Source organism: Mustela lutreola, chromosome 6 (assembly GCF_030435805.1).
Source record: "Mustela lutreola isolate mMusLut2 chromosome 6, mMusLut2.pri, whole genome shotgun sequence".
Taxonomy (NCBI): domain Eukaryota; kingdom Metazoa; phylum Chordata; class Mammalia; order Carnivora; family Mustelidae; genus Mustela; species Mustela lutreola.
In genome coordinates this window covers 137,097,798-137,114,271 of record NC_081295.1, presented here as the reverse complement: position 1 = coordinate 137,114,271, position 16,474 = coordinate 137,097,798, and the positions used below count along the sequence as shown (strand labels likewise).

The window sequence follows — 16,474 nt, the reverse complement described above, 5'->3', positions numbered from 1 at the left end:
ATCAGACATGCAGGAAAACAACGGAATGGCCTAGAAATCTGACAATGGTGGACAAGAGATAGGGAAACCATATAATTCATCATCACAAAGGGGAACCCTTGAGACTGAAAGAAAGCTCTATTAATAATCACACTGGAACAATGGGGTAAGCCAGGCATCTGGTCACACTGATGAGAGGACACAGCCCTGCATCTAGCGTGTCTCTTGTCCCTACTAGTGAGGAGGAAGCACACTTAGTATTAATTGTGACGTGGGATTTAGAGAAGATAGGAATTTGTTCACCGCTCTGCTAGGAATATCACAGAGAAAATAAGAAGTCAGGTCCTCACCACCACCGTCCATATTAGGAATACCCACCCAGTATCTAAAATTCAAGGCTCACAGAGTTGAATGGAGATGGAGCATATGTGGAGAGAGGAAACACAAGAAGATTCCACTCTGGATTCTTTGGACTGGACTTCTTTCTCTGCTGTACACCTAATTGTGGACTGACTTCTCAAAGATCTACATTGGCCATTTCAGGCATTCTTCTATTTCATAAAATGATGGCAAATTCAAAAGTAATAATATTATGTTACTATATGTAAAACATTTTGAAAAACAACATAGGCTACGAAATTCTAGAAAGAAAAAGAGCATATGCATCAAGAGTGATATTTTAGAGGAAAACCAAATTCATAACATTTAGATTTTACCTCTTACTGCTAAATAGAAGAATTATATATAATTTCATATATCCCTATTTCAGTTTGCCTCTTTTAAAACTTATTAGGAAACCAAGTATGATAAAAGTGGTTGTTACAGCAACTGTTCTACTCAGGCTAGGCTGTGACAGTGACCCTCCACACTGGGATATCATTGGGAGAATCACATTGGCAACATGGGAAACTGCCTGGCATCATTATAGGCCAGAGGAGGGGCACAGATGTCCTGCCGACCTTCCATGGGACAAGCGGACAGTAGACCAAAAGCTGAAATTCTGCTATCAAAGATTCACTTACATTGGTGGTGCATAGGTTTTGGGGGGACTTTCCAAAGTCCCTATCAAATGTAAACTACCTTAGGAAATTAAAAAGATGTCTCTCAACTGGGTGTTGGGAGGCACTCAAAGGCATGGAGTATATAAAGTGCATCTTCCCAAAAGGCCAGAGTTACTTGACATTTTTATAAAATAAGATAAATATATTATGGAACGGAATATACTATTTATGTGAAGATCAATAGGAGACTTCAAAGAAATGTTCTAGTTACCACATCCTCTTCAAGCTAAGTCCCAAACCCCCATGAGTATAATTTTGTGTATTAACTACCTCTGTTCGGCCAGATCTGGTTTCTAACTCTTATTCTGCTCATTTCTCTCTCCTTAGGCCAGTGCCAAGTGTTTCAGCTTTATCTCAAAAATGCTTTAGTATCTTCCTCATCAAAATACTTTTTCTTATCTTTGACTTTGTACTCATTCAAATAATCTTGAAAGTTGTTTCCTCAAATATCTCAAAAAAAAAAAAAAAAAACATTGGGACTTTCATTATCGTGTTAACATAGACTAATTTAGCAAAAGATTGACATTTTTATATGATTCAGTCTTTCCATGAACATGGTATATCTTATTTCATCCAAACTCTTTTATATTTTTAAGCTTTATCGTTTTCTCTCTTAAAGCTTTACACATTCTTTTTAAGGTTATGTCTAGGTGTGTTGTTTTTGTTGTTGATGTGACTCTTGTTACTTTCTTTTCTCATCATATTTTCGGTGTCATCCACTGAGATGCTGGCTTCTCATATGTGAAATGAAGGGCACGCCCATCTGAGAAATTACACTCCTTCCAAATGCAGAAATCCAAAGATGGGGTTTGCCTGTAGAAAGCCTATAAATTGATGATGATAATGGTATCTTCCTCATACAGTTGTTGTGTGATAGAAAGAATTAAATAATTCTAATTAATTGATTTAATTAATTAAATGCTTAGAACAGTGCGTGGTACACAGTAAATGCTCATTAAATGTGACTGCTACCTTTCATCATCATTACCATTGTAGTTTTTTAGTAGTAATAGCATTATCATTATTGGTCGTAGTGGTGTGGTTACTACAATGCCAGAGGCAGGATTTGTCACTGTCCTCAGTGGACAGGGGACTATCCCTGCCTGGATGGTTTTACCATCTTTAGAGAGGACAGAGAGCAGGGACAGTCCCTCCCTAGGCTTCTCCGGGAGAGTCAGTTGTCAGCATCTCTCCCATAACTTTTCAGTGCCCAGGGCAACCTCCTGATACTAGACCACTGGTAAGCATCATGGGCCTACTGGACAGGGGGTAGGCCCAGAGCAGAGATGAAGAGGGTCCTTTAGTCCTCAAGTCTAGCCCAGGAAGCTCAAGTTCAAAGCCAGGAGGTGGTGTCAGACATCCCTGACATCCTCTCCACAGTGTGGGTATGTTTCACCATTACAGACTCATAGACACTTACAACCAGAGAGTGAGGAGGCTTCAAGATCTTTGAGGTCAGGATCTGACACCCTGTAGTGCTCCTCCCGGCAGCAGACTGGCAATGCACAGGGCCATGTATATCAGTAACAGTGAACGAGACCTGACCACATGCCCACTACTGTTCTTAGTTAATCCTCTCAGCAACATGAAGACAGCAAATGTAATTGAGCCCCAGGAAGTATCTGGGGCAATTGGTACATTTTCTTCAAGTCTCCTATTGCATTGGATGCTCCTAACAATGGCGTGAAACAGGCAGGAAGTAGCCAAGGCTCTTCCACTCCTGGTGATGGAGCCCAGCTCCTCTGGGTCCAAGTCAGATTGAGACGCGTTGCACGGCACATTGTGGCAGCTGAGTGACCAATGGAGACCTGAGACGTTGCACTAAATTTTCTTTTCTTGGATCCTCCTTCCTCCCCAGCAGGTTATTTGTCTAATGAGTCTCCAAGCTCATAAGTGTTTCTAGGCCAGCCTGCCAGCCCATCTACTTGCAGTTGAATAAGCTGTGTATTTTTCTAATGGACTCTAATGCCAATTCCTGAAGTTTATAGAATAAAAGTGTGATCAGCTTTAATGACCAACTTATGCATGGTAATAGTCGGATGTGGCTAGCTAAGCCCCTTGGGGCTTCTGGAAGGGCTGTAAATTGAAGGCAGTAACTGGACTTCCTCGCTTCATTGACCGGCTCCTCTCACCTCCAGCGTAGGAGCAACATGCTCTGTCATTAGCACCGCGGCATCCGTCCCTGGCTGTCCCTTCCCTGTGTGTGCTGACACATTTTATAGCCAAAATAAATGCAACAGCACTGTTGCACAAACATTTATTGCCTCGCCTCTGTAGCTCTCGTTGAGATAACTTTTTTAATATTTCCTCCCTGGGTGAACTGAATATTTCTCTTCCATCTTCTGTAATTGCTCTGGGTTAATCCCTTATAGGCCTGGATTACAGCTTTAAACTTTCTGCTGGGCCAAATTTTGATCATTTGATTTTCCTTAACAGCGAGTGAGCATTCTTGTTACAATAAAATGGTCCTGTGGCTACTTCTGTTGAATTGCCTTGATCAGTTCCGTAATTCCACTAGCAGCTCCCCACCAAAGCACTGCGTTAATTACGTACAGATCTAGGTTTTAGAACTAGTGGACAATAGAGCCTTGGTTATAACTGGGAATGCTCAACACTGGCATTTTTAGTTACCAGGTTCTTACTGAGCACTTTCTGTGTGCCTAGCACTGTCCCAGACTATGCTGTGAAAGCAGCTACGTCAGAACAAGTAGGATATGAGTCCGCCTTTCTCCCCAGCAGCCACTGGGCCTCACGCAGAGGAACCCATCCAGGCACAGAGGCTCCCAGGAGAGAGCCAGAGAGCCCCTTCTGCGGTGGGGGGGGGGGGGGGGGGCAGGGAGGCTTCAGCCATTAACTCAAAGGGTGGATAGGCTTTTTGAAGGGTTTTTTGGTTTTTGGTGGGTTTTTTCGGTTTGTTTGTTTTTTTTTTAATTTTTTTACTTAAATTCGGTTCGTTAAAACATAGTGTAGTATTAGTTTCAGAGGCAGAGTTTAGAGACTCATCAGTTGCGTACAACCCCAGTGCGCTTCACATCACGTGCCCTCCTTCGTGCCCATCCCCCAGTTACCCCACCCCACCCACCTCCCCTCCAGCAACCCTCAGTTCGTTTCCTAGAGTTAAAAGTCTCTTCTGGTTTGCCTCCCTCTCTGTTTCCGTCTTGGTTTATTTTTCTGAAGGTTTGTTTTGAATGACGCTCCTACAACCTGAGTTCTTTGGATCGCCTCTCACCCTTCATTCGTCAGTTTTCTTTGGAGCCTTTTACATGGAGCTGCTTGCAAACTAGTCACCCCATACCATATCTGCATTTCTTTCAAGAGAGCACCCATCCCCTCAAAGCTTCCATCCTTTAGATCGGTGGACGAGGAGGACCACTACTATGTTCACGCTGTCCCTGGAAGCCTAGGAGCACAGGGGAAAAAGGCCGCACGACAAGAGAACCCTGTGTCCTTGTTGTAGCCCATCCGTCAAGAAGGTGGCTGTTCACACAGTGTTCACAAAGTGAACTGAGTGGGAGGAGACGTGTTTATTCTGCGGTGTGGTAAAAATGCTGCTGGATCTTCAAACAGCCCACCAAGGAGACCACCTTTTCTTCCAGGGCATCAGAACACATGGCTCGACTCTGGGCCACTCAGGGGCCACCCAGCTGCTCTGAGAGGTGTCAGAGATGGGTCCTGGCCCAGTAAGTCATCAGAGAGGCTGAGATGTGGAAGGAGCCCACCTTGCTCCACCTCTGTCCGCATGAACTCCTTCTCCGTCCCCACCTTCTCCCCCTCCCAGAGCATGACCGCCTGCCAAGGCAGCCGATTCCATTTTTTGCCAACTGTGTGAAAGAGTTCTTCCTTAGGCCGTATCATAACTTCTGCCTGCCACTAGAGCCCTGAGAAAACCCTGATAAACTCGTGGAACATGGTATTGTCAACACTTCTAAGAGGGGCTCCTGATAAACTCTCCCCACCTCCATGAAATATAAACCAAGTTCCCAGGTAAATGAATCATTCGAGCTGTTACATAAAATTATTTTTTAAAGATTTTATTTATTTATTTGACAGAGAGAGATCACAAGTAGGCAGAGAAGCAGACGGGGGGGGGGGGAGGGGAAGCAGGCCCCCTGCTGAGCAGAGAGCCCGAGGTCGGACTTGATCCCAGGACCCTGGGATCATGACCTCCTGGGATCAAGACCTCAGATGAAGGCAGAGGTTTATCCCACTGAGCCACCCAGGCGCCCAAGCTGTTACATGAAATTATTTTTATTAACCTAGACCTCCTCCCCAAACATAATAATTCTGTTTTTCCTTTTACAATAATTGGTATTTTAGCCTTTTTTCTAAAAAGCAATGATGGTGGGCCCACTTGTCTGTTGAGGTTAGCATCTGAAAGTAAAACCACATAATACCCAGAGTATCGAATACTGCTTCTCGGCCCCCTCTCTGGAGTAGGGTGCATCTGGCTCCCGCTCATCCCACAGCTACTCCAGGTCATCAAGAAGGGAGGCCAGGCTGAGCCTCTGTGCTCCACTCCTCATGAAACCGCGTCTAGCTAGTCTCAGCCCTCAAGATGGTTTATGACTATGTTATGCAGATCGTGCTCCGCGGAATCCCAGACCTGCCCTTCCCGCTTGCATCTGAAGCCATGTGTGTTCTTTATATGGACAGGAGGAGGGGAGGCTGAGACATGGGAGCAGAGCTCATCACTGACTTCTCTTGGTACTGGTGCAGAACACTCATTCCCCACCATCACCACCCCCTTTTCTCTTTTATCAAATTAAGAAATTCACTTGCAATGAAAGTAATCTACTCAATCATCCTCATGCCCTTAAATCTCCACTCTGTTCTTCGGCTTTCTTTGTCCATCATTGGGTGGCTCTGACCTCTTCCTTCACTTTCTCCTGGCATCCCCGTGATGCCCTGAGTTACTAGAGCCCCCTGGCCATTGGGACACCTCTGTACAGGTGCGCACCAGAAGACGTCACCAGCAACATGGGAGGATGGGAACGTTGAGGCGATCTCTGGGGGTGTGACTGGTGAGAGAGCACCACTGTTCCTTACGAGTGTCAAAATCTTCCCCTTTCATGGGCCGTCATTTTAAAATAGAGTATTAACCGTAAAAAAGGATGAGATCTCACCATTCACAACGACAGGGATGGACGTAGAGGGTTAGATGAGAAGGACAGATACCAAATGACTTCACTTGTATGGGAAACCTCAAGACCAAAACAAATGAATAAACAAAAAGCATAATCAGACCTATAATACAGAGAACAAACGGATGGTTGCTGGTCGGGGGTGGGGATAGGCAGGATGGGGGAAGGAGAGCAGGAGATACAGGCTTCCAGTTGATGGAGTAACTAAGTTTTGGGGATAAAAGATACAGCAGGGAACATAGAGTTGTGAGGTGACAGATGGCAGCTACGCTTGTGATCTAGAGCTCGATCTAGCAGAAGATCTAGAGAAGCTGAATCATTATGTTGTACATCTGCAGCAGGGTACCAGCATATGTCAACTATATGCAAATAAAGAAATAATAGATGGAGCGCCCGGGTAGCTCAGTGGGTTAAGTGTCTGACTCTTGGTCTTAGGTCAGGATCTCAAGTCCTGGGATCAAGCCCCACATCAGAATTCGAGCTCACTGGGGAGTCTGAGGATCCTCTCTCTCTCCCCCTCTGCCCCTCCCTCTCTCCCACTTGGATGCATTCTCTCTTTCAAGTAAACCTCTTTTTAAAATAGAATAGAATATTAAAACAAGATGGGAAGACCACATGAGGGTCCTGATTCTGACCCCTGGCCACTCTGGTAGCTGCTGCGGCCATTGAGAGGTTCCCTCGTGTACTGAGAGAGCAAAGACCCCAAAATACCCATAGATAGCGACCACCTGCTCTGAAGTCCTTCCCGCACCAGCTGTACCAGGTTCTAAGAAAGTATCACTTAGGAAATGCTTTTGGAGAAAACTCGTGAAGACCCTTTGTTCCCAAGGAAGGACCAGTCATCTGCGGCGGCCCCGGTCATGGCTACAACATCCACCTGGGACAGTGGGAACATCTGGGCACCAGCAGAAACACTCCTTGTAAGAGGACACTTAGGAAAGGCTGGGAAAGTCAAGAGGCAAGAGGTGAGAGAAGCCAGACCAGGGTCCTCAGCCCCACCTGGACCAGACAGGCAGCCATATTGCTTCCAGTGCCCTTAATGGAACCCACGTTCTAGCCCAACACAGGCAAGACCCGTTTCTGCTTTATGCTGAAGGCTCTCCAAACGGGAGAACCGGTTGTAAAGGATGGGATTGTGTTTGGGGAGGAGCTGCTGTGCACACGTCCAGGTGGCTCTCCCTCCAGCCAGCAGCCAAGGAGCCTGGTGGATGGTCTCAGCCGGCTCAGGACAGCCCAAGGAACCAAGGCTGTGCCTGCTAGTGCCATTTCAAAGGCCAAAAAAGAATGAGTGTGGATCGTGAACTTGTTCTCACAGTGAAGGAAGTAGCATTTGGAGGGTGTGGGGAATTCGCAAAGGCCAACCCCATGACTGCACTTGGCCCCACGATGCAGTTCCCCACAAGGAACAGCCCTGTGATGGCAGATGTTGGCATTTAAAGGTTAGCAATGCTCTTTTTGATCTTTGCAGCTAATGGAGTCTTTTTCTTTGCCTTCAGGTCCTCATCGGCCAAATGTATTCGACTCACAAGCTTATCATTGAGAATCAAGAGAAGCCTCGGACCTAGGGAGCCGGGACCAGCCACCACCGGCAGCCGTGGACCAGCTTCAGCATCCATGCTGCGCTTGGGGCGGGGTCTCCCCCAGACCACAGGTGGCCTCTTCCATCAGCTTAGAATAGCCTCTTGCTTGGCCTGCCCAGTAGGAGCTGATAAACTGAGGCCAGTTTCCATCCTTCTGCAGCCCTAGTGAGAAAGGGTGGCGGGGTCTCCTTGATTCAAGCGAGGAGCTGGAGCTCACTCCGAATAATGCTGTGTATTCTTGTGTCTGCTCTCCGCCCCACTCCTCTTTTGTATCATCACCGCCCATGTAGAGCCCCTCTGCCCTCTGCATCTTTGTTGACAATAAACAGAATTGTCTCCTGAAGCCTTCTTATGCCAGATGCGCTCCCGATGATGAATGCGCCTTCGTTTCCTGCTGACGGCAGGACCTGCAGAGGGCTCTGGGGACCCAGAGGGAGGCTCCCTTTGTGGGGGCAAGTCTAGGCACCCAAGATTTGGAGGGCGGCAGGGAGTAGGGCAACACCAAAGAGGTAGAGGGTGCATCCCGCAATTTATACCTGGGCCCAGTGCAGCCACAGAGGGGCCCGCCCACAGCTCCCCACCTGGAGACAGGATGCTAGCGGCCCTGCTGAATGTGGTCTGAGGATGGGCACCAGCAGCCCTGCCTGGGAGCTCGTTGGAAATGCAGAATCTTGGGCTTCGCCCCAAATGCTTTGAATTTGAGTCTAACACATCTGGGTGCCCCCAGCCCAAGCTGAGGTTGGGGAAGGGCCACTCGGCTCTGCTTCCCAAAGCTGGCTTCCCCGAACTCCCTTCACAGAGCCATAAGCACCTGCAGAATTGGAGAGTTTTATAAGAGGAATTTCTTATAATCCAATGGCACTTCCCTGCCCTCAGATTCTGACTCCGTAAGTGAGAGGGGAGGCATGATCACTAGGCCCCCTAGTGTTTTTACTGTCTAGTCAGTTCGGGAAGCTCTGCTCTTTGAAGATGTTGCAGGTAATAAAGACATTTGTGTGCGTGTCGCCTTGGAAACACATCAGCTAAAAGCCTAAAAAGAAGGTATTAAATAACTTGCTTGATTGCTGGGGACCCAGCGTACCCCGTATCTGGGACCTAGATACTGTCAGAGCGCCTTGTTTACCTTGGTAAACGGCACTATGTGAATTCATTACTTAGGTGTTAAGGTTTGGAACAGGCTCCTGTGAATGTTTCCAGATCCTAAAACCACTGTGACGGGGTCACGGGGCCTGCCCCTGAGCTAGGGCCCCTGGCATTCTGATTCTTCGAGTCCTGTGAGTCAAGTGAGAACAGACTGGTCCTCTTACCCTCTCGCGCGAAGGGGTCGCATCTGCCCTCCTCACCCACGGAGCGTGGATTTTGTTGTGACTGTGCGTTCAGAAGAGATTACACGTGTACTCCTGGTTGGCAGTTCAGCTTGGAACTTCAGAACGGTTTTGCCCATGGATAGTCTTGTACACTCGCACCTTGGTAGGTCTTGGACCCGACACCCCCCGCCCCACCCCACACCCCGGTAAACAGTGTTAGCGCCACAGCCCGGAGCCGGCAGTGAATGTTGGTGGCGTGGGAAACGCGCTGTCTCCCTCCGGCTGACTCATGGGACAGTCACCCACCCTGGGATGTGCAGCTCTGGGTCACTTTTTCCACTCTGCGTCAGTAAGATATGGTCCAAGGACTAGCTCCTGGATGTCACCTCTGATTTACACCTCATGTATTAAAGCAGCTGTTGCTGCTACTCGGAAACCCAAATCCAGTTGAACCCAAGTTGAACCTCTCCCCTAGAAGGGTCAGGTTACCAGAGGGTATCTGCTCCAGAGGAGACCCAGATTTGAGTCCCAGAGGCAGTGGCCCAAGCTAACTTAGCTCGTTCTGTGGGACAGAGCAGCGGGTTGCTTTTATGTTAATTAAAGCCCACAAATGGGTTTAAACAGGCTCAGAGCCGTAAACAGCTAATTTTTGTGACTCAGATAAGAATAACTATGCATTAGGAATATATAGAAAGAGGTGAAAGAATCCTATCTCATAAAATCCACAGTCTTGAGCCTGTCCTGCAGGCTCAGGGGAGACAGACAGAGCCTTGCACTGGACACTCCTTAACTCAGTGGACCCAGGTGGACTCTGGCACTTTGAATGAATTGACGTGCCTATGGGAGTGGTCTCTGCTTCTACTGTTAAGTGCTCCCCGTGCTCGACTGGAGCCCCACATCGCACTCCCCCTCACAGACCTGTAGTGTGCTTGGCTGTTCTGAAGGAGGGACTGGGGCTGGGGTCTGGAGATGACTTTCCGGTGTCAGCATTTAGCAAGTGAGAAATGCCAGGACGAGTTAACCTCCCGAGATGCAACCGCTGGCCCAGCACACCTATTCTCCAGACCTTTAGAGATGACACTCGGTTGTTCTGGCTGCCGTGCTTCCATAGCTGGGAAAGCTTCCTTGTGCACGGGCATGGCTATGTTGTTCCAACAGCTGTAGTTCTCTGGACTCTGGAACTGAAAGAAGATCGTGGGTCCGTCGTATCTGGCTTCCCGTCTCCTCCGCCCTGCCACCAACAGCAGCCCCTCTCAACCCCCTTCGTCCAGAGCTTCATCCAACATCTCCAGCGCCTCAGTACAACCAACACTGCCCCCCCAAGGGGACAGGCTAGGGGGACATCTGCAGAGATGACAAAATGGCAGAGCTGCCTGACATTAGAGTCCACCTCATCCAAACCCCACATCTGCAGGTGTGAAAACCAAGACCCTGAGCATCCGTAGGTCATTTGGGGACCCTTCCCTGCCGGCTTCCACTGGTCTTTCCGTTCATTCAGCACTGACTGTGAGCCAGTGGGTGCCTGGTTCCTTGGGGGGGTGGGGGGCGACCAGTGAACAAGGCAGCCCCTGCCTTCACAGAGCTTACAGTCCAGCAGGGGACGTGGATGAGAAAGGACACATCTGAGGACAGTTACAAAGGGTGAAATAAAAAGGTCCTCTAGAACCTGATGGGAGTGTCTGGAAGGCCCTCCCTGAGGCAAGGGGGATTTCAATTGAAGATGAAATGAGGAGTTGGCTGCACAAAGGGTAGGGAGAGGAGCTCTCCAGGCAGGAGGAACAGCATATGCAAAGGCCTGAATGGGGGGTGAGGGGAAGGGAGGCGGAGGAGAGCACTGTGCAAGGAACTAAGGCAGCCCAGGGTGGCTGGCGAGCAAGGAGGAGTCAGAAAGCAGGGAGCACAGTGTGGGGGGCCCAGGGCGCCCTGGCCTGAGGCTGTAAGCAGCTGTTGAAGTTTTCCAGCGGGATGAAGTTTATGGGGGAATAGATTGGGAGAGATGCACGGAGACCAACTTTTATAGGTGGTGGGGGAAGAGGCAGATTGGACACTAATCCGGGTAAGAGATGGTAGTGACGTCACCTAGGACGCTGACGGTTGCAAAGTGGAGTCAACATCACCCTGAGAAGAACTCCTCCCGGCTGAGTCTCACTAAGGTCAGTCTACTGCAGCCAACCCTCAGGCCAACGATGCAGAACAAATGATTGTCTAAGGCCCCAAGTTTGTGGATAGTTACGGAGCAATGACAAGCTAATACAGAGAGCTAGAGTGATAATGGGTCTTTTTCAGGGCCACCTAGCAAACCAGAGAGTAGGTAGGCAACCGATGAAACTGTGGGGTTCCCATGTAGAGCCCTTTCCACAAGCACCTGCAGAGGACAGGTGTCACGTGTCTTACAGACAAAAGGGCTTGCCAGCTACTGGCCCCCATTAGTGTGTGCATTGAGCACAAAACAGGACCAAAAAGAGAAAGAAAATAGAGTCAACAGGACTTGGTAATTGATTAAATGTAAAGTGCAGAGAGGGTGTCAGGGGGGTCTAGGAAGGGTCCCAGGTTTGGGGCCTAGGTGACTGAGCAGAGAAGTTGGGCTACCTGCTAAGACAAGACAGCAGTGGGCACGCACGGTCTGAATCTTTGTCCTCCTGCCAGATCCAAACAACCTCAAGTTCAAACAGAAAGACTAGTGTCTACCAAGGTATCTCTTACTTCCAAAGGTTGAAAATAATATTTCTGGTTTTTTCAAACAAAGAAAAAAATCTACTGGAAGAGAACAATTTAAAAGACTGCTAAAAAGAGATTTTACCCATAGCTCTCTGTAAAATAAATATATTCCTTCTACAGGTAAAGCCTATAGATACATATTCTCTCAGGGTCCAGGAGGAGTAGGGGGAAATTTTTACATATTTTGCAAAAGGTGATACAAGATTTTTAGAAAAGTGGAAGAAGGTTGGTCTACATATTCTAAGACTAGGGTTCTAAGAGCGCAACTAAAATCCACAGTAAAATATCAAAAATTGGTGCACGGAAAATGCACCAATATGTTTTATTACAGAATGAGCTGCTTAGGACTGCTCACTAGCTTTCTAGACTAAAGGATATCACAGGTACCGAGGCCAAGCTACAAATATAGCAACAGCGGAAGAAATGATAAGCACTCAAAACACAGAAGGAGAAAGCATTTCCTATGCCAAGAATGATGTTCTCTGAGTTGGGAACTCTTCTGGACTTACCCATAGTCACGAACAAGAAGTTCTTCTCCTTGGTAAATATGACCAGAACCCAGATGACCAATTCTTTATCTTTTTTTCTTTTCTTTTTTTTTTTTTTTTTTTTTTTTTTTTTTAAGAGAGAGAGACAGTGGGAGAAGGGGCAGAGGGAGAAGGAAAGAGAGAATCCCAAGCAGACCCCATGCTGAGCACAGAGCTGGACTCTGACCTCAATCTCAGGACCCTGAGATAGTGACCTGAGCCAAAATCAAGAATCTGCCATTCAACGGACTGTGCCACCCAGGAGCCCCTAGAGGACCAATTCTTGACTAAACACAATCATATGAACCAAAGAACATTTTAAGAGTTCAACCTATTAAACTCTGCTGGTGGCTTTAGGACAGCAGCCCAGTGTGTGATTCGGAAGCCACAAGAAGCGGCCACATTTTCTAGATCGTTGGAATAGACTCGTCTGGTAAGGTCACACCAATGAGGGTGGGGAAGCCCATGCAGATGTTCATTGTTAGGAACAAAAAAACCATCCACGGGAAGTTGTGCATCTCACATCCCAAGATGGCAGATACCTCATTGCTAATCTAGTATTGGTCTGTTGTCACAGAACGATCTAGACGAAAGCTGGACCTTGGTAGGGAAAGCAGTGATTTGTGTAGGACCCAGCAGACTTTTCCTGTGACCGTTTGCCCAGCCCTTCTCCCAGAGAGCGGCTCCCCTCGCCTCTGAGAACAAATAAGATCTTTGCTTTTCAATCTCTCTGCAGGCCTTATCAGTACCTCAGGGAACCACTCATGAAAATTGCTTCTCGTGTTGAGATCTATGTGAGAAATAAGATGGATAACCTTGCTTTTGCCCCAGGGCCAAGTTTTACGTGCAAAGAAGGAGGACTGGCAGAAATGAATCTGACTGTGTTCCTTGCCTGAGGGGACCACTGACACCACAATGGCAACAGCAATCGCAGTCAGTGTCTCGCCATCTTGAACTGGGACCACACACAAATGTAGACACCCATAAAGCTGGAGTTGCACGTGATGGGGCTGAACCAGCTGGTCGCAGACTAGCATTTCTGCGCTGACCAGTGTGGCCGTGTCTGTCACTAAAACACTCAGGTCTCCCCTCCCAGAGAAGCTGGACTTCTGGGGATCTGCAGGCTTGGGAGGAAAACAGCTTCCTAAAGCTGGTCTGTTCCTACTGCCTTATACGTGTCCTTAGAATGTTGGATGGTACCAGACACTTTTCTTTTTTTTTTTTCATTAGTCCCAGAGTAACCGTATTTACTCTGTTGAGAATATCACTTAAATGGCTGTCACTTAATCTCTAAAACATTTCAGTGAAACTTCTGATTGGGGGCAATTGAGTGGCTCTGTTGGTTGAGTGTCTGACTCCTAATTTCGGCTCAGGTCATGATCTCAGGCTCCTGACTCCTAATTTCGGCTCAGGTCATGATCTCAGGCTCCTGGGATGGAGCCCCATGTCTTCTCCCTCTCCCTCTGCTGTTCCCCTTCCCTGTGTTCTCTCTCCCAAATAAATAAATAAATAAATAGAATCTTTATGGAAAACAAAAAGAAAAACTTCCCATCAGTTACTAAGTGAATTCATGTGACTTCATCTGTCTTGAATACAGAGACAGTTTAATAACAATATAATTGGTTCTGGGTTTTTAAAGAAATATTTCCCTTAGATGCATATAGGCAGACACAGGATGTAGGATCACAGACCACAATATTAAAGCCAAGTATCTGTCTCATCAAGATCTGCCATAGCTACTCTTCCACTCATGCTTCAAACATGTAACATATTAAAGATGACTAAGGGGCCAAATGTTAGCATGTAGTTCACTTTAACAGCACTGATTCTTTGCAGGATTTGGTAAATAGAAGCTTGTTCAAGGTGGGGAGGATATATGAGTAACTCAGACCACAAAAAAAAGAAACTTTTTTTTTTTCTTAAAAAAAATTTGGAAGAGGGGAATATGGAGCGATGGGAGGAATGAGGAAGGTGGAAACAAACTAATCACTGGGGCCAGACAGCCGAAGTCCTGGGGATGCCACCTGGACGAGGGGCTCTAACTCCTGCTGGGCCTCTAAATGACTTTGCAATAATGCCTGAATTCCCCAACCAGGGCCTTTGCTCCTTCCAGGCAATGTGGTCAGATTCCAGGACGACTCCTAATCTTTCTAGCTGTAAAATCTTGCAATTCCAGTTAAACCCAAAGGAAAGAACCTATCCTGGAGACCCGTTGAATGTTTGTTTTTGGAATAATTAGCAGGAAATCAGAACCCATCCCCCTAGTATCGGGGTTCAGTGCAATTGGGGGGGCACAGTTTTCAGCCCAGCCCACGGTCCATGAGAATGTGGCTTTGGGGTAAAACTGGGCAATGCAACCCGCTGGGCCCTCTGCAAAGGCACAAGGAAGTCCCAGAGGCAGACCCTGACCCCTCAGAGTCCTCCTCAGCCTCCAGTCCAGTGGCTGTCCAAATAAGTGGGTTTCCATTTTTTTTCTGAACTGGTAACATTTTCTTGGGAGGGCCTGGCTGGCTCAGTCAGTAGAGCACACGACTTTTGATCTCCAGGTTGTGAGTTCAAGCCCCACTCTGGAAGTGGAGCCTACTTTTAAAAAATGAAAATAAATATAAATAAATAAATGAAAACTCTGAGCTCCTGCTGGCTGCTGAGATTCCTAAAGCAACATTTGGAGCCGGCTGAAAAAGAGAGGGGATATCCGCCTCCTGCTCACTCTGACTGTACCAGCAGTGACTCCTGCTGGCTCATGTTTTCCCACCAGGCACGTGGTTAAAAAAGAACGTCCTGAACATACTGAAAGAGGAGTGAGAACTTTGGGGTAGAAGCAGGTTGTGGGCCAGCGTGAGCCAGGGGGTTCCTGCCCCCAAGAATTATTTGGGGAGCGCAACTGAACACATGCAGAACAAGGAGGGAATGACCGAGGGCTAGCCTGGCGATGAGAGGAAAACAACAGTGCGGACTGGAGAGAACCCCAGAGATCCGAGCGTGAGTGCGGGGTCGGGGCTGGGAAGATGCGGAGCCTTCCCGTGAGCGCACGGTGTGAGGCAGACACACTGAGCACACGCCGGAAAAGAGAGCAAATCCTGGTTTGTGGGAGCTTGGGATTGACAAAGTAAGCATGAGGTCTGCAAGGTCGCCCCAAGCCGCAGACGTCCCAGACAGCCCTTCTTTCTTTCCATCCTCCAGCTCTGTCTCTTCCTGGCAGTGAGATCCCGGATAAGCAGCCTCTCGAAACCTCTGTGTCCCCGTCTCTGAAATGGATCTAACTGCCTGCCTACCTTCCAGGGTTGCTGTTAAAATTACACATAAAGTTTTTCTGCCGTATTCAATGCAGAATAAGCCAGCAAACCTCAGCTGTTTTATCATTTGTCTGGAAACTGTATCAGGGAATGCAGAAGTGGACCCGTTGTGGATTCTTCCCTTAATATACTCAATGACAGCACATCTCACACCGTACTTAAGACATGTAAATACCTTTGCAAAGCCTAACGTGGTTAAGTTACCTAGGAGGGTCCTACTTGTAGGGCCAGATGTAGGAAGGGAGGTAAGATCAAAAGGAGAAATTACTTCTGCCTGAGCTGTAAATTCTAAGCGAAGGAGTCTGAGTTTTATTTGGTGGGAAAGGGAGCCGTTCAGAAGGGAACAGCGATACACAGCAGATTAACTGCATAGTGACATACAGAATGCCCCCGAGGGGAGACAGCCGGGAAATTGTTGCAATAACTTAGATGCGCAGTCTAAGTCCTGGCTGGGGTTAGCAGTGGTGTGGGTTGGATAGAGAGGAAAGCCTGAGTCCAAAAGTTATTTCCAAATGACACATTTGAGGAGAGATTGGATACGTAAAATAAAGAATGGGAGTGAAGCAAAGATAACTGGAAGGCTGGGTCCTGAAAAACTGGCCGGGTGGGTTGCCTCTCTCTGAAATAAGGTGCAGGGCAATGACACAGCTCCCTTCAGGCAAGCTCACGTCCGCACACATACACCTCACGGCTCCACTCTGTGCCTAGAGTTCACACTACTCTAGGCTGTTTTTTGCAGTAGAGACACTGGGGTGTCTGCCCATCTCCCGAGACCCCAACAGGAGTCAGGCGTTCTTGACAGCCATCTCCCACCATAATTCAACCCCACTTCCAACCACAGCTAATGGAACAGGGCTGCATAACT

The 16,474-nt window shown here is 47.7% G+C and overlaps 1 protein-coding gene across 2 annotated transcripts in view; it reads left to right on the top strand.

Moving 5' to 3' along the window:
• LYRM4 (LYR motif containing 4) overlaps positions 1–8,115 on the top strand; it is a 166,808-nt gene extending 158,693 nt beyond the window's left edge. The window contains exon 4 of one of the 2 annotated variants that reach the window (XM_059179175.1): positions 7,678–8,115. Coding sequence is in view for 1 of the 2 variants with exons in the window: in XM_059179176.1 (XP_059035159.1) it covers positions 7,678–7,746 (69 nt within the window). In the remaining variant the exon portion in view is untranslated. The remainder of the gene's footprint in view (positions 1–7,677) is intronic. The other variant, XM_059179176.1, reaches the window with a different exon arrangement.
• Positions 8,116–16,474: the final 8,359 nt, after the last annotated feature.